The 25,320-nt window shown below is 47.6% G+C and overlaps 1 protein-coding gene across 5 annotated transcripts in view; it reads left to right on the top strand.

Moving 5' to 3' along the window:
• The window catches only part of hps5 (HPS5 biogenesis of lysosomal organelles complex 2 subunit 2), an 84,553-nt gene that overhangs the window by 25,118 nt on the left and 34,115 nt on the right, over positions 1–25,320 (top strand). For all 5 annotated transcript variants that reach the window (XM_038807584.1, XM_038807586.1, XM_038807585.1 and 2 more), the window contains 7 exons: positions 8,022–8,093; positions 8,180–8,268; positions 12,677–12,855; positions 15,291–15,449; positions 17,828–17,984; positions 18,328–18,451; positions 21,845–21,991. In XM_038807584.1, coding sequence (XP_038663512.1) covers positions 8,022–8,093; positions 8,180–8,268; positions 12,677–12,855; positions 15,291–15,449; positions 17,828–17,984; positions 18,328–18,451; positions 21,845–21,991 — 927 coding nt within the window. The remainder of the gene's footprint in view (positions 1–8,021; positions 8,094–8,179; positions 8,269–12,676; positions 12,856–15,290; positions 15,450–17,827; positions 17,985–18,327; positions 18,452–21,844; positions 21,992–25,320) is intronic.

Here is a 25,320-nt window from a genome sequence, read left to right as displayed (position 1 = left end):
GTTTAATGTGTGTTCACTGTATTTGTCATTGAAGTGCAATGTTTTATTGCTGTTCATTTCCTGATTGCCCATTCTTGGACACTTATTACTGCACTTCCTTATTCACTGGTCCTCTTCATGTTTTTGTTGCTCTGCATGTTATTTGTGGCATTTGGCTATAGAGAAATGTACAGCTCTGTAATGACCACTGCAACGTTCAAAAAATATCACCTTATAACCTGTCTTTTAAACCTCACATTCAGATGAACTATCTCGCATCTTTTACAATTCCACAAAGCTAACTGGCTCCATTTCATCCCTGTTACATGCATGTTTCACCCTTGATAAAGTATTTAAATCATTATGCCTGTTCACTTTTCCTCTTCTCAGGGTAAGTCTGTACAGTTTCCAATATATAGAGTTTGTTGTTATGTCAAAGAATTATTAGGGTTCAGTTGATCTGCACCCCTTAGAATAATGAAAATTGAATTTTGAAAACTTTGCAAAGGCAGTTCCAAGTTTGTTTATTCTCTATGTCAACATTTCCATCTTTTCTCATAGGTTAGGTCCCCAATCGTTTGCATAAATTCGATTGAAGACCCTATTTGCCCTCTAATACTACAGTATGATACACACAGAATTGCTGGTGGGGTCAAAAAAGTGCTCTTTACAATTTATTCCGCCTAGTGATTCATGTTTTATACCTAGAACATAGAACAGCACAGAACAGGCCCTTCAGCCCTCGATGTTGTGCCGAGCAATGATCACCCTACTCAAACCCACGTATCCACCCTATACCCGCAACCCAACAACCCCCCCCTTAACCTTACTTTTTAGGACACTACGGGCAATTTAGCATGGCCAATCCATCTAACCCGCACATCTTTGGACTGTTGGAGGAAACCGGAGCACCCGGAGGAAACCCACGCACACACGGGGAGGACGTGCAGACTCCGCACAGACAGTGACCCAGCCGGGAATCGAACCTGGGACTCTGGAGCTGTGAAGCATTTATGCTAACCACCATGCTACCGTGCTGCCTCTGGCCATGTGCTGCAAGGGTCTTCAGAGCCACCTGCCAGAGTCCTTGGTTATCTGCTCTGTTATTGTAAGCCCTAATCTAGATGACTTCATCTATCTGATTTTATTGATTGCTGCAATTTGCAGACCATCCCCTCCACTCGATTATATATTGTAAAATTTGAGCTGTTTTTATAGAACCACAAGCTGCTGGCTGGTAGGCCCCCAACCCTGATGTCTTGGTCTTGTACAATGCAAAAGCCACAACCTGAAATGAAACTAAATGTCTTGGTGAATTCCAGCAACGTTATTTTTAGACGGCAGCCGGCTGTGCAAGAGGTGGATATCCGGGCCAGCGCGGGTATTGGAATGTACAATTACCCTCGCCTTTTGTTCTGTTTCTAATCACGCATCTGTAATTTTAACAATAACCCAAAGGCACCTTGATCAGTCTGCTGCAGCTTGATGTACTTTGGTCCAATTTCTGATCCACTCCAGAAGCTGTGCCTCTGACTTTGTGAACTCATTCTCCCGTGCGCCATGGTCAAATCTAAATATATAACATGCATTGAGTTCCCTTTGACTGGTATCATTCCATTTATATCATCGAGATATTTCAATTGAAAGCAATTCATAACATCCAATTCTCTTGGTACTCGATCTGTCCCATTTATACTGTGGAATTGATTCAACAGAAAGGGACAAAAATGTGTGTTATTGGCGACAGATCCAAACATACCAAAGTAAAGAAAATAGTAAATAATTTTTAAAAAAATACAATAAAAAAGAAAATAGAATAACTGGTAGGGTATTGTGCACCAGCTCAACAGCAGCAACTCTGTGCACCTGGCAAAATTGTTTACAACACACAAGTGGGCGACGTGGGGGGTGGGGGGGGGGGGGGGGGGGGGGGGGGGGGGGTGGGGGGGGGGGGGGGGGGGGATGGAGGGTGGAGACTGGGGAGGTAAATATACATTTGGGTGCCGGAGAAACAATTACAGTGGGCAATACTCGAATGGGTTTGGTGTTGGTGTTGTCGCTTGAGTCTCCTGGACGGATTTCACTGCCGTCTCGCGCTCATCTCCGCTTCTGCCGTTCCTCCCGTCTTTCATCTTTATTCTCCTCGTTCCCTGCTCCTGGAGACGCCATGTTCGTGACTGTATCCCATACCCTCCTTCCGGCTCTCATTTCCCTGCGCCCCCGCCCATCTCTGATTCGCCTTTCTTTCCTCTTAGGTTTATGTCGTGTCGTTCTCCCCCCCTCCCCCCCCATGGCTCCACCCTCATCCCACCACTTTGGACATCTTCCCCCCCCCCACCCCCCCATGGCTCCACCCTCATCCCACCACTTTGGACATTTCCTCGAAGAAGGCTGTCCAGTACCCTGCAAGCCTGGGGCAAGACCAAACATGTGGGCGTGGTTGGCCGGGCCTCCTTGGCACCGTTCACATCTATCCTCCACCTCCGGGAAGAACCTATTCATACGGGTTCTTGTTAAGTGGGCTCTATGTACCACTTTTAGCTGCGTCAGGCTGAGCCTTGCGCACGTGGAAGTGCAGTGCTTCGCTCCAGAGTCCCCACCCTAACTCAATCCCCAGGTCCTCCTCCCATTTAGGGCTTACAATAACAGCCCAGTACGGTGTCGGCCCTTTTCTATCAGTCGGTCATACATGACACTACAGTTTCCTTTATCTAGTATGCTTGCGTCCAGTAGTTCTTCCAGTAGTGTCTGTCGTGGCGGTTATGGGTACGTCGTTGTCTCCTTTCGTGGGAAGTCCTGCTGTCCGTGTGTAGGTCCCTGACTGTCAGTGTCCCTCCGCCCTGCTCCCACCTTTTGAAGGTGGCGTCAGTCAGTGCTGGTGTGAACCTATGGGTGTTGCAGATGAGAGCTTTGTCCGACATTTTGGTCAGGCCAAATTGCAGCCGTAATTGTTTCCAGGATTGGAGGGTGGCTATCACCACAGGGCTGCTGGAGTGTTTTTTGGGTGGGGATGGGAGTGCTGCCATGGCGAGGGCCTGGAGGGAGGTTCCCACTCGGCTTCTGTCTCCTTGATCCATCCCCTTATTCGCTTGGCCGTTGCCGCCAAGTGGTAGAATTGTAGGTTTGGGAGGGCTAGCCCCTCCCCACATACGAACGCCATGGTTAGTTTGTCCAGCGCTTTGAAAAAGGCCTTGGGGATGTCGATCGGAATGGATCTAATTAGGAAGAGGTACCTGGGCAGTGCGTTCATTTTGATCGTCTGGACTCTCCCCGCGAGGGAGAGTGGGAGTGTGTTCCATCTTTGCATGTCCTTTTTTACTTCCTCCGTCAGACTGGTGAGGTTCCATTTGTGGATCCCACTCCAGGTGTGGGCTATTTGGATCCCCAGGTAGCGGAATTTGTGTTGGGCCTGTTTAAACGGCAGTCCCGTTAGTGCTGCCCCCCCCCTACTTGTGGGTGTACCGGGAAGATTTCGCTTTTGCTCATGTTGAGTTTGTAGCCCGAGAAGGCGCCAAACTCTTTTAGGAGTGCGATGATTCCGTCCATGCTGCTTTGTGGGTCCGAAATGTAGAGGAGCAGGTCATCTGCACAGAGTGAGACTCTGTACTCTCTGCCTCCCCTTCGGATCCCCCTCCAGCTTTTTGCTGTTCTGAGCACGATTGCTAGTGGTTCAATCGCTCGAACAGCAGCGGGGACAGTGGGCATCCTTGATAGGTGCCCCTGTGCAGCTGGACGTATCGGAAGTTGGTATTGTTGGTCCGAACGCTCGCCATGGGACCATTGTATAGGATGGATACGTTAGGCTTGAGTAGGGTGATCATTGCTCGGCACAACATCGAGGGCCGAAGGGCCTGTTCTGTGCTGTACTGTTCTATGTTCTAGGTACGGGGCCAGCGCTGTCGCAAATTTTATGTATAGGTCCGCCGGGAACCCGTCTGGTCCCGGCGCCTTCCCCGCCTGCATGGAGCTAATGCTGTCCATGATCTCTCCCATTGCTAGTGGTGCTTCCAGGCCCCATTTTCTGCCATCCCCAACAACTGGAATGTCCAGTCCATCAAGGAACCGTTTCATCCCGGACTCCCCCATTGGGGGCTCTGAGGTGTACAGCCCTTGGTAGAAGGCCTTGAAGGTTTTGTTGATCGTTTCTGGTTCTGTTTCTAATGTGCCTCTGGTATGCCTGATTTGTGCAATTTCTCTGGTGGCTGCCTGCTTTCTCAGCTGGTGTGCCAACAGGCGGCCGGCTTTGTCTCCGTGTTCGTCTAGGGTCCCATGTGCCTGGCGGAGTTGGTGTACTGCTTTCCCGGTGGAGAGCAGGTCAAAGTTCCTTTGTAGCTCTTTCCTCTCCATCAGGAGCTCTGTGGTCGGGGCCTCGGAGTATTTACAGTCTACCTCCAGTATGGAGTCGACTAGCTGCTGCCTAGCCACCCTTTCCTCCCTATCTCTTTGCGCTTTGAAAGCGATGATTTCCCCTCTTAGTACAGCCTTTAGCACTTCCCAGAATGTGGAGGGTGAGACCTCCCTGTTCTGGTTATTCTCTGTGTACTCTGCTATTGCCCGCGATATCCTTTTGTTGAAGGCCTGTTCAGCTAGTAGGGCAACGTCCAACCTCCATGTGGGGCATTGGGCCCTGCCCGTCTCCAGCCTCACGTCAATGTCGTGTGGAGCGCGGTCTGATATCACAATTGCGGAGTACTCCACTTTGTCTATCCCTGGAAGCACTGTCTTCCCCACGACAAAGAAGTCAATTCTGGTGTATACATTGTGTACTGGGGAGAAGAAGGAGAACTCCTTCTCCCCTGGGTGGGCGAACCTCCAGGGGTCCACCGCTCCCACCTGCTCCATAAAGTGACTGAGTTCCCTTGCCATGCTTGAGGTTTTCCCCGTTTTGTGGTTTGATCTGTCTGTCTTTGGATCCTGTACACAGCTGAAGTCGCCCCCCCCCACCCTGATTAGTCGATGCGTCGCTATGTCAGGGATTTCAGCCATGGTCTTCTTGATGAAACTCGTGTTGTCCCAGTTGGGTGCGTACACGTTAACTAGTACTACCGGTGCCCCATACAGGACCCCGCTGACCATGACGTACCGTCCTCCTGGGTCCATAACCGTCTTTGTCGCCATAAACATCGTCCTCTTGCCGATCAGGATCGCCACCCCCCTGTCCTTGTCCCATAGCAGGAATGGTAGGTTTGCCCCACCCAGCCCTTCCTTACCTGCAGTCGGTCCTGCTCTCTCAGGTGTGTCTCTTGGAGGAAGACTATGTCGGCCCTCATGTTTCTTTAGGTGGGTGAGGACTCTGGATCTCTTCACTGGGCCGTTGAGTTCCCTTACGTTCCAGGTGACTATCCTGGTGGGGGGATTCTGCCCCCTTGTTCTTGTGGGATTAACCATACTTACCTGGTGGACGCGCCCCTGCCCTCCAGGGTTTCCCTTTATTCGGGGGCCGTCCAGGATGGCCGCTGTCATTGCTCTCTCCATGCAGTCGGGTCCCTGCGCTCCGGGGTTTCCCTTTGTCCCGGGGGCACCCGCCATGGCCGCCCTCTGTGCGTCCGCCATGCGGGTAGTCCCCTGCACTCTGGGGTCTCTTTTAGCCCAGAGACCGTACTGGGTGGATGCTTGTAGCGATTCCTTGTTTCGGGCCCTTGGTTGTGGCACTTTGCAGCCCTATTCCTTTTCTGTTTGACCCTCCTTCCCTGTGTCCCCCCTCCCCGGTCTCTCCGTCCCTGTGTGTCCACCACCCCCCCCCCCGGTCTCCCCTTTTCCCCCTCTCCCGTATGCCCCTCCTTTGTCCCTCTTTCCCCTGTTCCTATTCCCGTTTGCTCTCCTGCCTCTGTTGAGTGGTCCCCCCCACCCCCTGCCTGGCACTTTCCCCCCTGTTGGGGACGCGCTGCAGCCCTGCATTGTTGCATGTCCCTGGCGCTAGCTTTCCTGTCGATGCGGTGACCCACCTCTCGGGAGTTACTGTCTCACTTCTCCCCTGCCCGGCCTCTGCGGTTTTCTGCCCGCTCTTCCCCCATCCTACCCTGCACTCTCTTGCTTGCTGTCCCTTCTCCGCTACTCTCGTTCCCTTGTGCTGGGGCCTGGTCTTCAACCTGAAGCGGCCCCTTGGGCAGTGGTTTGCTCTTTGTTCAGGGTGCGCTCGCCATGGCGGGGGCGGGGGGGCTTGGCGTTGCCTCACTCCTCCTCCTCCCCGTCGGCGTGTTGTTGCCCCTTGCCAGGGGCCCCTTATTTCTACCCTAGCTGCTGGTTTTCCAGCCCGTGTTTCTCGACAAACCTGTTTGCTTCGGTGGGGGCTGTGAAGAAGTTTTCTCTTTCTCGGTATATGACCCAGTTTTGCTGGGTACAGCATACCAACACGCACGTCGCTCTTGTGAAGAGCTGCTTTCGCTCTATTAAACTCGGCCCGTCTCCTGGCTAGGTCTGCCCCAATGTCCTCGTAAATTCTAATGGGGTGTCCTTCCCATTTGCAGGTTCTGTTTCTCCTGGCCCAGCGCAGGATTGTTTCCCTGATTTGGTACCGGTGCAGTTTAGCAATAACTACTCTCGGGTGGGCCCCTGCCTTGGGCTTCGGGCGCAGCGACCTGTGTGCTCTGTCCATTTCTGGTGGGTTGAGAAAGGTTTCCTCCCCACTAAGTTGCCCAGCATTTCGGCCACGTATGCTGTGGGGTTTCTACCCTCGATCCCCTCTGGCAGGCCCACTATCCTGACATTTCACCTTCTCGAGCGGTTTTCCTGGTCGTCCACTCTGCCCTTCAGGCTCCCCTGTGTTGTGTCCAGTCTGCCACCTCCTTCTCCAGGGCCCTGATCAGGTCGCTCATGTCAGTCGCTGCTTTCTCCAGCTCCTTAATAGTTGCCTCTTGGGCTTCCAGCTTCTCCTCTTGGGCTTCCAGTTTCTTCTCTGCTCTGCCAAGGGCGAGCTACACCTCCGTCAGGGCCTTGGCCATTGTTGCCTGCACTGCAGCCTCTGTCTGCCCTAGCCTCTGCCTTGTTTACCTGCTGATGTTCCCTCAGCGCCTCGGCAAAGGCTGCCTTCCAGTTCCAGTTCCCCCCTGGCCCCGGGGGAGAATGCACCTGTCTGCCCAGCTCTTTTTGATGCGGCGATACTTCCGTTCCGCCGCTTTGTGCGCTGATTGGCTTACCTGAACTGGCTCGCCCATTGCCCCGTCTGCTTTTGGTGCACCTTCTCCCTCTGCTTTGGCTCCCTTCTGGCATTTTTTTTCCCCCCTTCCCTTTTTTTTTCTTTTTCCACCCCTTTCTTTTCCCCCCCCCCCTCCTTTTTTTTGTTTGTTTGTTTCTTCCCTTTTTCTTTTCCCATCCCTTCTCTCCTTTACCACTTTGTTTTTCCTCTTTTATGAAACTTTTTTCTGGAGAACTAGTTTTGGGTGAGAAAAAAAGTGCAAAAATAATTTTTTTTCCCCGCCTCTCTTTACAAGTTTTGTTTTTGCAAAGTTCTTTTTTCCTTTCTTTTCCCTCACTTACCCAGGGTCGAGAGAGAGGCTTCTGGTCGGGAGTCCCTCTTTGTTCCAGCTTCGTGGTGGTCGCCGCCGGAGGGGGGGGCGGGGGTTCGGTCGGTTGGGTCCCTGCTTCAGTCCCTGCTGCTTGGTCCGGGCCGCCGCTCGTCGCACCCTGCGCTCTCCTTCGGTCCGGGCCGCCGCTTGTCCTGCCCTACGCTCCGCTGCCGTGCATGGGGGGGGGGGGGTTGCCGCTGGGTTGCTCCGCTCCCGAGGGCCCAGTTCTCCTGCTCCCAATTTCGCGGGACTTTAAATTTTGTTTTTACGGAGACCCCCTGAAAAAGCCCCGACTTTGTGGACCTGCGGGAGCCTTTTTGCTGCAACTGCTCCGCTCACGTACGCTACCGGAAGATGAACCCAAGTTTTGTTGATGCTTCAGGAAGGTCGTTTCCAGGAGCAGCTTTGTTGTCCGATTTGTTTGCCTCCAATGGTATGTTTACTCTGTAAAAGTTCAGGAAGCACTGTTCCATCTTCTGCTGCTGTTGTTCATTTTCATTTACACTTTATTCAGCAAAATGTTAATTTCCTTTCCAGGTCTGAGCTGCACTACAACATGACTTCCTACTCTCCACAATCCATCTCTTTTCCCAGGCTCTTATGCTTAAGGTGAGAAATAGAGAAAAGAATATAGCACAATGCTGAATAGTTATTAGACAATAACATTAACATTTCATTTTTTTCTCCTTCCATAGTGAGAATTATGTTCTGAGCTGGACAGACCGAGGGATCTATGTGTTTATTCCCCAGAGTGTTCAGATGTTGTTGTGGAGTGAGCTGAAAGGTGAGAGATTGAAGAATCTACACTTCTATTGCGAGTTGTGATGCAATTTTAAAAAAGAAATGTTTCGGTATAAATTCTTCCCGTTCACTTCTTGCTCTCCCCAAGTCAGTGTGTTGTTGGGGCATTGTTCGCTTAAACTAGGAGCCATCCATTACCTCTTCCAAATAGAAATTCTTGAGATGTGGCATAGATAGTTGGTGAACCTGAGGAAGGAGCAGTGCTCCGAAAGCTCGTGTTTGAAACAAACCTGTTGGACTTTAACCTGGTGTTGTAAGACTTCTTACTGTGCTCACCCCAGTCCAACGCCGGCATCTCCACATCATTTGGGATTGGTGGAGCTTTTCAGAAACCTGTGGAACAGGAGAAGCAAGCCCCATGTTGTCAGTTTTGTGAAAGATCCAAGCATGAGGCAGCTTTAAGGCAGTCTCTCGCCGCTTTCTCCCTGCCAGGGGATTTAAGGTGCTGCCAGGTGATTTAATAGGCTCCCAGCCAGACCTGTGGAAGGCACTCTTGTTTAAAAGACTGCAGGCAGTAGCCATACCTCTGGTTTGAAAGTCTGCAAGCAGGTTCTCCCACCAGGTGTGTAACAGTTTAATCCTCTATCTGAATGGCTGGGAAAAGCCCAGCCTGAGAACTCTTTCTTCATGATGCAGCCAGAATCTCTGCACAGATACCAGAAAAGCAGTTGGAAGGCAGGGTGGACGTAAAATCTGTTGTAAACTTTTCAGGTTGAAAACTCCAGCAATATCTCAGGGAGACTGAGAATCCATCTAGTGGTTGCATGATAGAATTGCACAGATATGAATCTCCTGTGTGAAGGCGATTCCCCAGAGGAAGACCTACAGTCTGAGAGCTCTAATGGATGGTAGTCCTTGAAAGATCAAACACCTTGCATGCTGAAGCAGTCACTGCCTCCAAAGACCTGAACCCCAGCAACGAAGTTCCTCAAATCTCTCAGACCTCTTAATCCTTGTTATTTTGTGCCTTTCCTATCCTCTTCACCATGTGTCTGTCTTTTCTGTGTCTGGGTAGAGGGTGGGACAGGATTTTGGGAATAAGTAGGCTAGTAGGCTATTGTTCCATTATTTCCATTATATGTACATCTTTTACCTTTGTTATAAATAAGCATTTCTTAATGTTTGACTTATAAATCTGGTGCCTATAACTCACTGGAGCAGTCAAGGGTTAAAGATCTTTGGAAAATACATAAATTATTGGTTAATTCACTTTAACAAAAATAAATTTAAAGTACCCAATTATTATTTTCCAATTAAGGGGGAATTTAGCATGGGCAATCCACCTAACCTGCATATCTTTGGGTTTGTGGGGGTCGGACCCACGCAGACATAGGGAGATGTGCAAACTCCATACACTGACCCAGGGCCGGGATTGAACCCGGGTCCTCAGCACCATAGGCAGCAGTGCTAACCACTGCTGGGTCACCGTGCCGTCCTGGCTAATTCACTTCTGTTGGGACTCCGTGGTCTGTGGGGCTGGAACTGACTGCGCACCCTCCTGGAGTGTTGTAACAGGCCTGAAGTTTGTTCTGTTGGCCATGCAGGCCAGTACCACTGTGAATCTCGTCTTTCATGATTTCTCATATTTCAGGATTTCACAAGAACTGTTTTGGAACATTATCTGCTCCAAGGTGCAGTTGCTGGGCATGTCAAAATTCTTGGGTGTTTTATTCATGTTCTAGATGTGACATAATGGGTATTAGTGTTTTTTCTGCTGTCTATAGAATCGCTGGAAGCTGGTGACTTTGATATCATGATCTATTTTTAAAAATATATAATTTTATTCTCTTTTTTCACATTTTCTCCCAAATTTACACCTACCAACAATAAACAATTATCAGTAACAAATATGTCAATCCCCATATCAATAACAACGATCCCATCCTCCCACCAAACCCAAAACAGTAGCCCACATATTCACATAAACAAATGACAAAAAAGAATCAGGAATCACCCATAGTCACCATTAACACACACAGTCCCCCCCCAAACTAATGTTTGATGTTATCCAGTTCTTGAAAGTGCATAATGAATAATGCCCATGAATTGTAGAACCCCTCCATCCTTCCCCTCAGTTCAAACTTAACCTTCTCAAGAGTCAAGAATTCCAACAGGTCCCCCCCCGCCACACCAGGGCACAGGGTGAAGAGGCTGCTCTCCATCCCAACAGGATCTACCTTTGGGCGATCAACGAGATGAAGGCTACAGCATCTGCCTCCCCACCTGTTTCCAACCCCGGCTGGTCCGACACCCCGAATATGGCCTCCCGAGGGCCCGGGTCCAGTTTAATATCACGATCTATTGGTAGTCTCTGAGCGATTTGGGTCTTCAGCTGCAACACTGAACCTTTCTGCTCCTCAAAATGGCTGCACCAACTAGCTGTTGCTGGATGATTCTGAAAGCTGTTGCTGTGAAATCTTTGGGTTTTATTTGGTCTGCTTGAGTGCATGTATAAATATTGCAGTTCAGGTGACGATGTATTCATTCTGACTATTTCCAAGGACCCATCGTAGGAGCTGGCATAGGGGCTGGTTTAGCACAGTGGGCTAAATAGCTGGCTTAATGCAGAACAATGCCAGCAGCGTGGGTTCAGTTCCCATGCTGGCCTCCCCAAACTGGCGGCGGAATGTGGCGACTAGGGGCTTTTCACAGTAACTTCATTGAAGCCTACTTGTGACAATAAGCGATTATTATTATTATTCCTAAATGCTTCTCAGGGGTAGTGGCTTGTCTCTATTGTGATGACGTATTTGGTATTAGGCATCTTCTTCAGGGTGGATTCCTCCTCCTTGAATTCTTGCACCAGTTTTTCACTAACATTGAATTCCCTCACTGCAGCACAGTTGTTATGAGATAGAAAATGTTATGATTTTTTAGCTTGAAACAAGCTTTGTACAGTTTGCCGGAGGAGTCATTTCTGTTTGCTTTTTGTCGCGTGTGGTCTGTTCTGGGCATGTCTGAAGCTCTTGTACATTATCTTGGCAACAAGGTCTGTATCGCCGGCTTGATTCAATGTTTTTTATAAATCATTGATGGGATATAGGCGCTGCAGGCTGTGCCAGCATTTATTGTCCATCCCTAATCCCTTGAGGGGGCAGTTAAGAGTCAACCACATTGTTGTGGGTTTGGAGTCACATGACCAGACCAGATAAGGATGGCAGATTTCCTTCTCTAAAGGACATTAGTGATCTAGATGGGTTTGTCCGACAATAGACAATGGTTTCATGGTCATCATTAGACTTTTAATTCCAGATATTTTATTGAGTTTAAATTCCATTACCTGCTGTGGTGGGATTCGAACCTGGATCCCCAGGTCATTATCCTGGGTCTCTGGATTATTAGTCATGCGACAATACCACTCTGCCACCACCTCCCCAAATTTGACTTAAAAATTAGTATGTCTGAGGTGAAAAACTGAGGCCAACCCCTAATATGTGAATAGCATTTCTTAGTAAAGGCGAGTAGCCTTATACAGCAAATATAGGCCTACACAGGATTTTTGGCGCCAAAGAAAATAAGCTTCCCTTATTCTCCATGATCGACTGCAGTAGGGGCAGCACAGTGGTTAGCACTGTTGCCTCAAACAGGGAGATCTGGGTTCAATCCCGGTTCCAGGTCACTGTCCATGTGGAGTTTGCACATTTTCCCCATGTCTGCGTGGGTCTCACCCCCACAACCCAAAAAGATGTGTAGGTTAGGTGAATTGGTCATGCTAAATTACCTCTTAATTGGGACAAAAAAAATCTGGTACTCTAAATTCTGAGTCAACCAGCTAAATCCTGTATACGCACCTATATTTTGCCTGCCCCCATCTCTCCTGGTACAATAGCCCGGGAGATTCTAACTCCCATCGTTGGCGGAGAGCTTGTTGACTGGATAACTCCAATCAAAAGGCTGGATACAACATGGAGCATGACTGGGGTAAATATCCTGTGTTGCTCTTGCTTAGTCATAATTACAGAACAAAGCAGTTCCTGTTGGTTATGGTAAAGTAAAAATTTCTGATAGCTGCATTAATGGGAGAGTGGCTGTCTCTTCATAGGGCCAGCAATGTGCAGTTCAGTTGATTTACCAATGGGGTTGGTATCTACTTAGCTTAGTTACCCTGAAGTCTATTAATGGGCTGCCCTTTGAAGCCGACTACTCCAATTTAAGAGACTTTCAACAAAATCACTATGAGCAGAACTTTTTGAGAGGCCCCCTCACCAGCTCGGTGTGGTTCGCCTATGGAGTGTGGATATTTTTATTGCACCGGATAGGATGAACACAAATATTCCAGTTGGTTTCTCTCCATGAATGTAATACACCTGAAGCTGTTGTGTTGTGCAAGGTTTCTTGTAGCACCAGGCTGTTCGGTCTCTGATTTGTCCCTGCTTCTCTCTTCTTTTCAGACGTGCAGAATATAGCTGTTTATAAGAATGAACTGTTCTGTCTCCACGCTGATGGGCGGGTAACTCACCTATGCCTCTTGTCAGGAGAGCGGTGCATAGAGCGTCTGCTGCGGCGAGACATGTGGACCCTGGCTGCTCAAGTCTGCTGCCTCTTCCAGCACTGCATTACTGCAAGCAGGGTGAGTACCTGCTGCCAGTGTTACAGTCGGATGCTTGTTGATACCTTGGACTTGCAAGATGCCCATAATCCATGATATTTGAGTTATTGAAGCAATTTCAAAGAACCATTTTAATAACGGACAGATACCAAAATCCTTGAAACGGAGACAGGATTTATACGAAATATTCCGAGTCTGCAGTTTGAGGGTTGTTGACAAATGGGAGGATTATTTTTTACTGTGCAAAGGCAAGCATTCTTCTGCTCAGTTAGTCTTTTTTTGAACATAATTTTTATTAAGATTTTCACAAAATATCAAAAACAGAAAATATAAACCAGAAAACAATATTAACAACAAAAAAGAAAAAAAAACACAAAAACCCCCAAAACCAGAACACCTCTTCCCCCCCCCCCCCCCCCCCCCCCCCAAGTAACTACAAAAAGAAGAAATAGATTAGCACCCGGCATATTCGACAAACACATGTACATATTTCTCCCCTCCACTGAAACAACCCCCCCCCCCCCCCCCCCCCCCCCCAAACCAGGTTGCTGCTGCTGCCGGCCTATTTTCCTACTGTTCTGCCAGGAAAGGCTGCCACCGCCTAAAAATCCCCCGTACTGATCCCCTCCGGGCAAATTTCACCCTCTCCAATTTGATGAACCCCGCCATATCATTGATCCAGGCCTCCACGCTTGGGGGCCTCGCATCCTTCCACTGAAGCAAAATCCTCTGCCGGGCTACTAGGGACGCAAAGGCCAGAACACCGGCCTCTTTCACCTCCTGCACTCCCGGCTCCACCACAACCCCAAAATTTGCGAGTCCCCAGCCTGGATTGACCCTGGATCCTACCACCCTTGACACCTTCCTTGCTATGCCCTTCCAAAATTCCCCCAGCGCTGGGCATGCCCAGAACATAATGGGCATGGTTCGCTGGGCTCCCCGAGCACCTAGCACACCTGTCCTCGCCCCCGAAGAACCTGCTCATCCTTGTCCCGGTCATATGAGCCCTATGCAGCACCATGAACTGAATGAGGCTAAGCCTCGCACAAGAAGAGGAGGAATTCACTCTTTCCAGGGCATCCACCCACGTTCCCATCTCGATCTCCTCACCCAGCTCCTCTTCCCATTTACCCTTCAACTCCTCCACCGAGGCCTCACCTACCTCCTGCATTACGTGGTACACGTCCAAAATCCTCCCTCCTCCAACCCACCCCCCCGAGAGCACCCTGTCTCGTACCCCAAGTGGGGGCAACAGAGGAAACCCCTCCACTTGCCACCTGGCAAACGCCCTAACCTGCATGTACCTAAACATGTTCCCTGGGGGGAGCCCAACCTTCCCTTCTAACTCACCCAAGCTCGCAGACCTCCCATCTACAAACAGGTCCCCCAACCTCCTAATACCTACCCTGTGCCAGCTAAGAAACCCGCCATCAATGCTCCCTGGAACAAACCGGTGGTTCCCCCGTATCGGGGTCTCCGTCGAGCCCCCCACCTCCCCCCGTGCCGTCTCCATTGCCCCCAAATTTTGAGGGTAGCCACCACCACCGGGCTCGTGGTATACCTCGTTGGAGGGAGCGGCAACGGCGCCGTTACCAGCACCTCCAGGCTCATGCCCACACAGGACGCCATCTCCATCATCTTCCATGCTGCCCCTTCCCCGTCCATTACCCACTTACGCATCATCGCTGCGTTGGCAGCCCAATAGTACCCACAGAGGTTGGGCAGTGCCAGACCCTCCCTATCCCTGCCCCGCTCCAAAAACACCCTTCTCACCCTCGGAGTCCCATGCACCCATACAAATCCCGTAATACTCCTGTTGACCCTCCTAAAAAAGGCCTTTGGGATAAGGATGGGGAGGCACTGGAACAAGAACAAAAACCTCGGGAGCACCGTCATCTTGACTGACTGCAAACTGCCTGCCAGCGACAGCGGCAACATGTCTCATCTTTTAAACTCTTCCTCCATTTGCTCCACCAGCCTCAGTTAGAGTCTTAATGATCACTGTAGAACTTATCTTGATACTTTTTTTTCTGTTTGCAGTTGTAATGTGAGAATTACAGGGTCATGTCCTCCCAATTAGATGTAGCTTGAAGAAGGATATCATTATATTGGCCACTGTTACAAAGGGGCCCAAGTATGATGTAGTAGCCCTTGCATGGCGGAAGTGGGCAGAGTGTAATGAATTCCCTCTTGTGGGAAGGACTGCTTGATATAATATAGTCACTATTCTGGGAAGTGAGGGATATGGTGTAATATAGTCACTATTTCATAGGTGGGATTGCTTTGACAGTTTTTGTTTTTAAAAAAAGGTCCGGGGATGACCGTGTTTGGGGGATGACGGTATGTGAGGAGTTGAGAAATTAGGGTCGTGTGTACAAATAGCCTTCAAAATGCAATTTTGGTTGATCCACATTGTCTTGTGACAGTGGTCTTATTGTTGATGCTCGCCTTCACAGACTCGTAAGCTGTTGCCTGTGGACAGACTGGATCACCTGAAGTCACAGCTAGATGCTACCACACAGAGCCATCTTGTTGCCCGATTGGAAGAAGTGTTGCTGAAGCTGGAGCCCTTTGACTCAGCCTGCAGCAGTCGCAGGAGCAGCTTTTCCTCTCATGTATGTGGTTTGTGATGACCTTTCAACCTAGGTCAAATAGCCTAATGCAGTATTCGAGTACAAGATATCTGTTGAGATTACTGGCTTTCAACTTTGGGTGAGCGTATCGTGGTGTTGGATAGTTGGTGCGGATTAATGTGTAGTATACCTTGAAAATGCCCTGTAGTTGGTCAACTTTAGCTCTTGAAACATATCTGTTGTTTCCAGAACTGATTTACTGGGTAAATGTAAAGTGGTTGTGAATTTCAGCTTGACAGTGTGCACATGGGGTTTAAGCAGCCGACTAACATACATTACCTAGGTGAGTGTTGTCCAATAAGGTTTTCAGTGCTTGCCATGTTTGTGGTGATCCGGTTCCCATATTCACCTCATGATACAAAATATATGCATTATTGGTAAAAATAATGCATAACCTTTTGATATAGGTCTCCTGTTTTAAGCCGTCAGCAATCGATACAGATTCACTCATTGCCAGAGCCAGCATCAAAAGGGTTTTGCAATCCAACCATTTCACAAAGCAAGCCTGCTGTTTACACTCTTGAGGGTGGTGACAATCTGTTAACTGATGTGTTCTGTTTCTAACAGTGTGTTCCAGTTTATTACCAAAAACCACATTTCTTCAAGAGTAAACTGTCTCTATTTAGTCAGAATTGATATATTAGGAGACACAGTGAGGGAAAAGAATGACCAAATCTCTACCTATTAACTCTGCATTCTGACTCTTGCCTTCCTCAGTTCCCTGTCGTTTCTGAACACATTGTCCAGACAATTAATAGATCTTTGGCTCGTGGAAAACCCCCTGTAATCTCTCCTTTTAAGCCAAAGTGCTGTACACCTTTCAATCACTCATTTCAACACATTTATTAGGACGAAAGCTGAACACATTTCGATGGTGCCATCCCAGCTTGCTAAAGCTGTACATTTCAGAACTCATTGGCAGCCATGCTATGCTGTCTGTTGCTCATGCAACCCACCTATTTTGTGCAAACCACCAACTACCAGCTAATTGCATTGCTGGCCTTCTGAAGGCCTGCCCTTCGTTCATAGCAGCTCACCCAGTGCTCTAAATGCAGGCCCCCCACTGAGAACAGAGACAGAAGGTAACAAATGGCCAAATATCTTTCTTGGTTCACTGATAGTGAGCTTTCGTGTTCCAGGTCACGAGAAGCCAAACAACTGAACAATAATTCTGATTTTTTTTTAAAAAATAGAAACCGAAACTGCTGAAAATACTCAACAGGTCAGGTAGCATATGTGGTGAGAATAACCTTCCATAAGAACAGATACTATAAACATTGTCAGTCTGACTGGTACGTGCCTCCTGTCTAACAGCAAAGTGGTCATGCGAGTGACACCCAGGCTCACACCCACTTCGGCAACTTCAGCATAATTCAGGAATATGTGGCTCTAAAATTGGCAGCATCAATTTGCCAGAAGTCTATAACTAATTTGTGCGTTCAAAGCGCTGATCTCGATTCATCCAGAAACAGTGACCACTTGAATGATGTACCAATGCCCAGGGAAAAGCGGTCTGAGGAGGAATGCAGAGCAGTATTTGTTTTTAATTTTTAACTGACTGCCCCTCCCTGCTTGGCCTTTCTGTTTGACACTGCTTCCTCTTTGCTTCTTTTTCATTGTTACTAAAATATGAAGGGGGGGGGGGGGGGGGGTGGGAGAGAGAGGAAGGGAGGGATTGATGCTCCCTTCTTGGAAAGTACCTTCCTCGTGCCATGGTGGGTGAAGTCTACCGTTTCTTTCTGTTCGCTGATGAGACATGTGGGGAAGGGGAACGTGCTCTCCAGTCGCGTGTCTGAGATTGGGGACATGTGGGGAAGGGGAACGTGCTCTCCAGTCGCGTGTCTGGGATTTGGGACATGTGGGGAAGGGGAACGTGCTTTTCAGTCGCGAGTCTGGGATTTGGGACATGTGGGGAAGGGGAACGTGCTCTCCAGTCACGTGTCTGAGATTGGGGACATGTGGGGAAGGGGAACGTGCTCCTCAGCTTCGTGTCTGAGATTGGGGACATGGGCTGAAGGGGAACGTGCTCTCCAGTTCCGTGCCTGAGATTGGGGACATGTGCTGAAGGGGAACGTGCTCTCCAGCTCCGAGTCTGACATGTGGGGAAGGGAACGTGCCCACCCACTCCAAGTCTGAGATTGCGGACATGTGGAGAAGGGGAACGTGCTCTCCAGCTCAGAGTCTGAGATTGGGAACATGTGGGGAAAGGGAATGTACTCTCCAGCTCCGAGTCTGAGATTGGACCTTCCTGTGACCATGAGTTTGCTGGGCCCCCTCTTTACCCAAGTGAATTTATGCATTGCAACTTAAAATCGTGAGAAGCTGGTTACATTTAAACCTTGATGTGTTCTTTCCTTCAGGAGAGTTTTAATGTCCTAGATTCAGGCATTTATCGTGTGATTAGTCGCCGAGGCAGCCAATCGGATGAGGACTCTGGTTCATTGCACAGCCATCTGTCTGAAGAGGAGAGATTGAGAGAATTTACTTCAGTACAGGAGGAAGAGCAAGGAGAACAGGGTAAGGACAGATGATGCCCTTGGGCAGGACAAATAATCCGTGTCTAAACCTCTGCTGGAACTCTGCTTGATTTACTTAAATAAGGACAATGCCAGTGAGACACGCCTTGCACAAAATTAACCCACTTGTCAGTTCAATAGAAACCTGCATTTGCACCAAATATTTACCCGAAATCCACCTTAACAGAACACTACAGATTATTGAGACTACTACTTGGAACATTCATTTGTTGCAGTTTTTTTGTTTTTGTAGCACATCATCTGGTGCCTGCATTGGACCTGTGCCAAATGGGAGGCGTGCTGTTGTCCATTGATGCCATTTTGTTTCTGTTTTCATTTGTTAGACAATGTCTCCCACTCTTCCTTGAATATTGAAGGTGATCGGAGTGAGACACTGATTCCATTCCATCTTCCATTGTCATTTCGTTCCGCATCTCCACGAGTCTCTTTGCAGGCTATGAAGGAAAGGTAACCTCAACAACTGATTATCACCAACATTAGTGCAAATGTTAACATGAAATACTGATAAACACCATTATTCCTGGTAAAAACTGTGCAGCAGAATATGATAAGCATGAGATCCTGGAATTGGTACCTCAGCTGTATCTCCTGGGGAGGGTAGATAACATTTAGGTAATTTTGTTTTAGCAGACTGAGCTGAGAGGAAAACTATCAGCCATTGACCACTACATGAATGATATTGGGTGAGGACAGGACTGGCTTGTGCTGTGGCACCCCATTGATCAAATAGCCCATAAGTACTTCCAATCTTTACGATAGACTAGGTTGCATGGGCTACCAAAGGTGACTGATTGTGAAGTTGTATTCCCAGTAGGAATGAGGAGGAGGGGAACACATTACAAAAAAAACCCACCAATCCTTGTTTTGTGTTCATTGCACTTCATTCATGAAGTCAACATATATTATTTTCCATTTTGAATTCTCTTTAGCTTTGAAGGGAAATTAAGCAGACAGGTTCCCTGGATTTTCTTTACTCACTGGAATGTGAATCTTGGCATTCTCTACACAGAGCAGCTGTGGATGCTCAATTGTTCAGTATGTTCAAGACAAAAGATTGATAGAGAATTGAGGAAAACTTGGGGACAGTGCAGGGGAAGGTTTGAGATAATAATTGCTTATTGGCACAAGTAGGCTTCAATGAAGTTCCTGTGAAAAGCCTCTAGTCGCCACATTCCGCCGCCTGTTCGGGGAGGCTGGTACGGGAATTGAACACGCACTGCTGGCATTGTTCTGCATTACAAGCCAGCTGTTTAGCCCACTGTTAGAAGATCAGCTGTGATTTTATTGAATAGCTTTACATGAGGGGACAGATGATCCACTCCAGCTCCTATTTTTTATGGTGACAGGAAGGCTCCCATGAGGCAGAAGCAGTCCTCACTGCAACTAATAGCAGCAATGCCAGTTTCTCGTTTCCCTTCATTCTTTATCAATCTTTGTCTTGAATATACTGAACAATTGAGCATCTCCAGTTCTCTGTGATAGAGAAAGATCAAGACAGTCCAGGAAAGGTAAACCCAGGACAATAATTTCATTTGTGCTCGACAGCAGGCAGAGAAGGGAACAAAAACAGAAAATGCTGGACAATCTCAGCAGGTCTGGCAGCATCTGACCAGGCGTCCTGAGTGTCGCAAGTCTCGCGAGGCCTCCTGCAAGATTTACAGCTCGTTGCTGAGTCAGGCGCAATGAGGTAATTGAATCGTGCTCACTGACACCCGGGCACCTTGGCACTGCCACCAAGAGAGAAAACAAAGCTAATGTTTCAAGTCCGGATGACTCTTTGTCAAAGCTAGAGAGAACTGGAAATGAGATGATAGACCAGGGGTGGGCAAACTTTTTCGTGCAAGGGCCACATTCAGAAATTCACAATTTTAAAGGGCCGCATAGTATATTAAGTAAAATAATTAATATTTAAAATAGCCAAAATAAAAGGTTTTAAAAAAAAAAGCAATTAATTTTTATTAATTAATATTTTAAAGTAGAAACTTCACATGAAACACATGTTGTGCCGAGCAATGATCACCCTACTCAAGTCAACGTATCCACCCTATACCAGTAACCCAACAGCCCCCCCATTAACCTTAAAATAAAAAAAATGTAAAAAATTTTTTTTTTTGACTTGATCTTGGTGGGCCGCCTAAAGACCTTTGGCGGGCCGCATGCGGCCCGCGGGCCATAGTTTGCCCACCCCTGTGATAGACTGTTGTGTGGGAGGGAGGAGTAGGCTTGATAGAAGGTCAGCCATAGGTGGCGATTGACAAAGATGCTGTGGACAAAAGGCCTACATTACAGCCTTCTGGACTTAACATTGAATTCAACAACTTCTGACTGTGTACTCTCCTCCACCTTCAACCCATTTTCATTTCTATCAATTTATTTTCATTTCTTCCATCGATCCGTTTTTCCATCACCACTGTCTCCCAATCCCAATCCACGAGTGCCATCAGTTTCCTGTTCCAAGTTGTCCTTTGTCACGCTGCTTAACTCTGTTCTACCATGAACACATTTTGATCTATTAATGTAACACTATCAGCACCCTTCTTAGTCATTGAGCCCAATTTAATGGCCTCGCTGCGCCTGACGCGGGGTGTAACGAGCTGTTAAATCTTGCGGGATGTCTCCCAAGATTTGCGACACTCGGGACATCTCATGAGATCTAACGAGATCTCACGAGACGTCGCAATCTGGATCTTTCCCTCGCTGGGCGGGATTCAGATTTTGATATTGAAGGCTCTGGGCAGGTTGGTATCCGGGGACCTAGGCACTGCCAGGCCACCACTGTCGGGGTGCCTGAGTTTCACTGCCAGGATTCCAGGTTGGCAATGCCAAGGTGCCTGAATACCATGTTGGCATTGCCAGGGATCGGGCCTGAGGATGCCCTGCCCATATAAGGTGGGCTGAGGAGAGGGTCTTGAGGACCTATTAACTGGTAAGCTGGGGAGTCCGGAGGCCTTGGTGAAGAGTCAGAGGGGGGTTCAAAGATGGGGGAAATCGGGGTGGCATTTAAAAATGGCACACCAATCTGTTCCTGTACTGCCGAGCTCATCAATGGAGGAAATATAGGTAAGTACGACTCCGGTGAGGGGGGGGTTCCTCCCTGAGGCCAAAAAAAGGTTCCCGTTTGATAACGGGCCAAGTGCCAAGAAACGCCCCACTAAACGCACCCAAAACGGAACTTTCTTCCCATTAAATCGTGCCCATAATCACCACCATTTACATTCCTTTGTCTTTTTGTCCATGACATCTTTGTCAATCTCCACCTATCGCTGGCCCTCTCTCCACCATCACTGCTTCACCGGCCCCACTGCAGTATATATCTCATCCTATTGCCAGTTCTCTCCAGCTTTGACAAAAGTCACCCAGACTCAATGTTAGCTCCCTTCTCTTTCCACAGATGCTGTCAGACCTGCTAAGGTTGACCAGCAGTTTCTGCCTTGGTTCAGATTCCAGCATCCGCAGTCATTTGCATTTATGTTAAAGTGGGGATAAAGTACATGATTGTGAGCAGAAAGCTTAGGAGAAATGGCAGCAAATATTTGTTTATACTCCAAAGGTAGTAATGACTCTAATAGGTTGCCAGGAAGAGTGTTTGATGCCACCTTGTTTGATTCATGTGGCGTCTGTCATGAGGAGAAAATTAGGGTTTGCATTTGGGAAAGTTGCGATCAGATGGGCTAAAGGGTTGCCTTCATCCAAAACTATCTTGTGATTATTGCTGTGGGAGCTAGCAAGGTAAGCTTGTGCCCACCATGAAACCTAAGAATATGTCTGATCAGCTGCCCTGTGTCTCTGCAGGAGCAATAATTTATATGTTTGTCTTGAACCTTTTGACCTGTTTTACAGTGTCTCCAGCTTTGTCAGGAAAACGAAAGAAACAATCAGTACGCTTCATCCCAACACTGACTTCCGATTCAAACCTGAAATAAAAGACGGCGAGCTACAGTGTGAAGTTCTGGTCACTTCAACACGTAGGCAGGGTCTGGAGCACGAGTAAGAGAGTATTTTTTTCTCATGAACAATTTAGCAACTCTTATTGTCTTGACATATTGTTTAACAATATTGATCTGGAACCAAAATATTCATTTGGTCGCAAAGTTACTATTCTTCCCTCACTCTCAGCTACAGAAACATGGGTCATCACTTCTGGCTGTGATCTTGCTACAAGTCAGGATTTCTATCCTCCTCATCGAAAAGTAGAATACTGCAGGTGCTGGAAATCCAATATAGAAACAGAAAACACAGGGAAAATACTCAGCAGTTGGGCAGCATCTGTGTAAGGAGACAGAAACAGTTAACCTTCAGGTCTGTGACCTTTCATTAGAATTGGGAAAAGTGAGAGAGGTAATAGGTTTTCTAAGTGAGACAAGAATAAAGGAAGACCTGTGGTAGAGTGGAAGACAGGTTGGTCCCCAGGGCCAAAGGGAAAGGTAATGGGACAAGAAAAGAAACAAAATATGTGAGTAGAGCAGGTATTCTGTGTTATATTACTGTGTGTAATATATATATATTACCTTTTTGAACCAGCTGAGTTGTTGAAATGAGCCGCAGTCTTCTTATAAAGATAAACTAATTTATTGAGTAATATAAATACTATTGAGTTCTTTTTACTTCATACTCAACTAGAAAAACAAATAAACAATCAGAAATATAACTAACTAAATTATACAATACAATACTTTGAGAACTCATAACTTCTCTCTCTAGCTTTCCTATGTCTCGTCTCCCTGCAGTCCTGATACACACACCTTCAGAAAGAACAGAAAGCTATTCTTATAGGTCCTGACATTGAGACATCTAGTGGTCAATTGACTGTACTAGCATTACATATATTGATCATGTATATTGATATACAGAGATCACTACATTCTGCTGACTGAATTTTAAAACAGCAAAGGAAAGGAAGGAAAATGGGTAACATAGTTTACAGTCTGAAATTGTTGAACTCACTTAAACATTGAGTCTTGGCAGGGTTCTTTCCTTTAGAAACATTGGGGTTAAGCTTGATTTGCTCCTTGTCCAAAGGCTTAACGCAATCACTTTCCAGCATGGGTCACCAATGATTATCATCATGACTGATTTTGTTCTCTGTTTCTTCCTCCCAGCTAGACAAAGCAAACTGATTGTGCTGCACAAAATATGATCATATTTCAGCACAGCTTCCTTCTGATTAGTACTGCAGTGAAGCGCAAATAGAAATAAAGGCGATCCGACGGCCATTGCAGGGGCATGGCTGCCGGATCACATAGATTGGGACCTGAGGATTGAAGGGCACATGACATTTAGGAAGGACAGGTGGAGGGGTTGCTCTGTTAATTAATTTTTTTAAAAAATATTTTTATTCTGCTCCTTTTTCACATTTTCTCCCAAATTTACACCCACCAATAATAAACAATAATCAGTAACAAATATGTCAATCCCCATATCAATAACAACGATCCCATCCTCCCACCAAACCCCAAACATTAGCCCGCATGTTCACATAAACAAATTACAAAAAGGAATCAGGAATCACCCATAGTCACCATTAACACACACAGCCCCCCTCCCCCCAACCCTCCCAACCACTCGCCCCAACTAATGTTCGATGTTATCGAGTTCTTGAAAGTGCTTAATGAATAATGCCCATGAATTGTAGAACCCTCCATCTTTCCCCTCAGTTCAAACTTAACCTTCTCAAGAGTCAAGAATTCCAACAGGTCCCCCCGCCACGCCAGGGCACGGTTGCTCTCCAACCTATCGGGATCCGTCTTCGGGCGATCAATGAGGTGACGACTACAACATCTGCCTCCGCACCCGTTTCCAACCCTGGCTGGTACGACACCCCGAATGTGGCCTCCTGGGGGCCTGGGTCCAGTTTCACGTGCACCACTTTAGAAATTATATATAGTAAGCTCAGAGAAGGGGGCAAAAGAGGGGGAGGTGTGGCGCTGCTAGTCAAGGACAGTATTACGGTGGCGGAAAGGATGCTAGATGGGGACTCTTCTTCCGAGGTAGTATGGGCTGAGGTTAGAAACAGGAAAGGAGAGGTCACCCTGTTGGGAGTTTTCTATAGGCCACCTAATAGTTCTAGGGATGTAGAGGAAAGGATGGCGAAGATGATTCTGGAAAAGAGTGAAAGTAACAGGGTAGTTGTTATGGGAGACTTTAACTTTCCAAATATTGACTGGAAAAGATATAGTTCGAGTACATTAGATGGGTCGTTCTTTGTACAATGTGTGCAGGAGGGTTTCCTGACACAATATGTTGACAGGCCAATAAGAGGCGAGGCCACATTGGATTTGGCTTTGGGTAATGAACCAGGCCAGGTGTTAGATCTGGAGGTAGGTGAGCACTTTGGAAACAGTGACCACAATTCGGTGACCTTTACGTTAGTGATGGAAAGGGATAAGTATACCCCGCAGGGCAAGAGTTATAGCTGGGGGAAGGGCAATTATGATGCCATTAGACATGACTTAGGATGTGTAGGTTGGAGAAGTAGGCTGCAAGGGTTGGGCACACTGGATATGTGGAGCTTGTTCAAGGAACAGCTATTGCGTGTTCTTGATAAGTACGTACCAGTCAGGCAGGGAGGAAGGGGTAGAGCGAGGGAACCGTGGTTTACCAAAGAAGTGGAATCTCTTGTTAAGAGGAAGAAGGAGGCCTATGTGAAGATGAGGCGTGAAGTTTCAGTTGGGGCACTTGATAGTTACAAGGAAGCGAGGAAGGATCTAAAGAGAGAGCTAAGACGAGCAAGGAGGGGACACGAGAAGTCTTTGGCAGGTAGGATCAAGGAAAACCCAAAAGCTTTCTATAGGTATGTCAGGAATAAAAGAATGACTAGGGTAAGAGTAGGGCCAGTCAAGGACAGTGGTGGGAAGTTGTGTGTGGAGGCTGAGGAGATAAGCGAGATACTAAATGAATACTTTTTGTCAGTATTCACTCAGGAAAAAGATAATGTTGTGGAGGAGACTGCTGAGACCCAGGCTATTAGAATAGATGGCATTGAGGTGCGTAGGGAAGAAGTGTTGGCAATTCTGGACAAGGTGAAAATAGATAAGTCCCTGGGGCCTGATGGGATTTATCCTAGGATTCTCTGGGAAGCCAGGGAAGAGATTGCTGAGCCTTTGGCTTTGATTTTTATGTCATCATTGGCTACAGGAATAGTGCCAGAGGACTGGAGGATAGCAAATGTGGTCCCTTTGTTCAAGAAGGGGAGTAGAGATAACCCCGGTAACTATAGGCCGGTGAGCCTCACGTCTGTTGTGGGTAAAGTCTTGGAGAGGATTATAAGAGATACGATTTATAATCATCTAGATAGGAATAATATGATTAGGGATAGT

This window comes from Scyliorhinus canicula, chromosome 9, assembly GCF_902713615.1.
Source record: "Scyliorhinus canicula chromosome 9, sScyCan1.1, whole genome shotgun sequence".
In the NCBI taxonomy this organism is placed as follows: Eukaryota; Metazoa; Chordata; class Chondrichthyes; order Carcharhiniformes; family Scyliorhinidae; genus Scyliorhinus; species Scyliorhinus canicula.
This window is presented reverse-complemented; position numbering and strand designations above follow the sequence as displayed.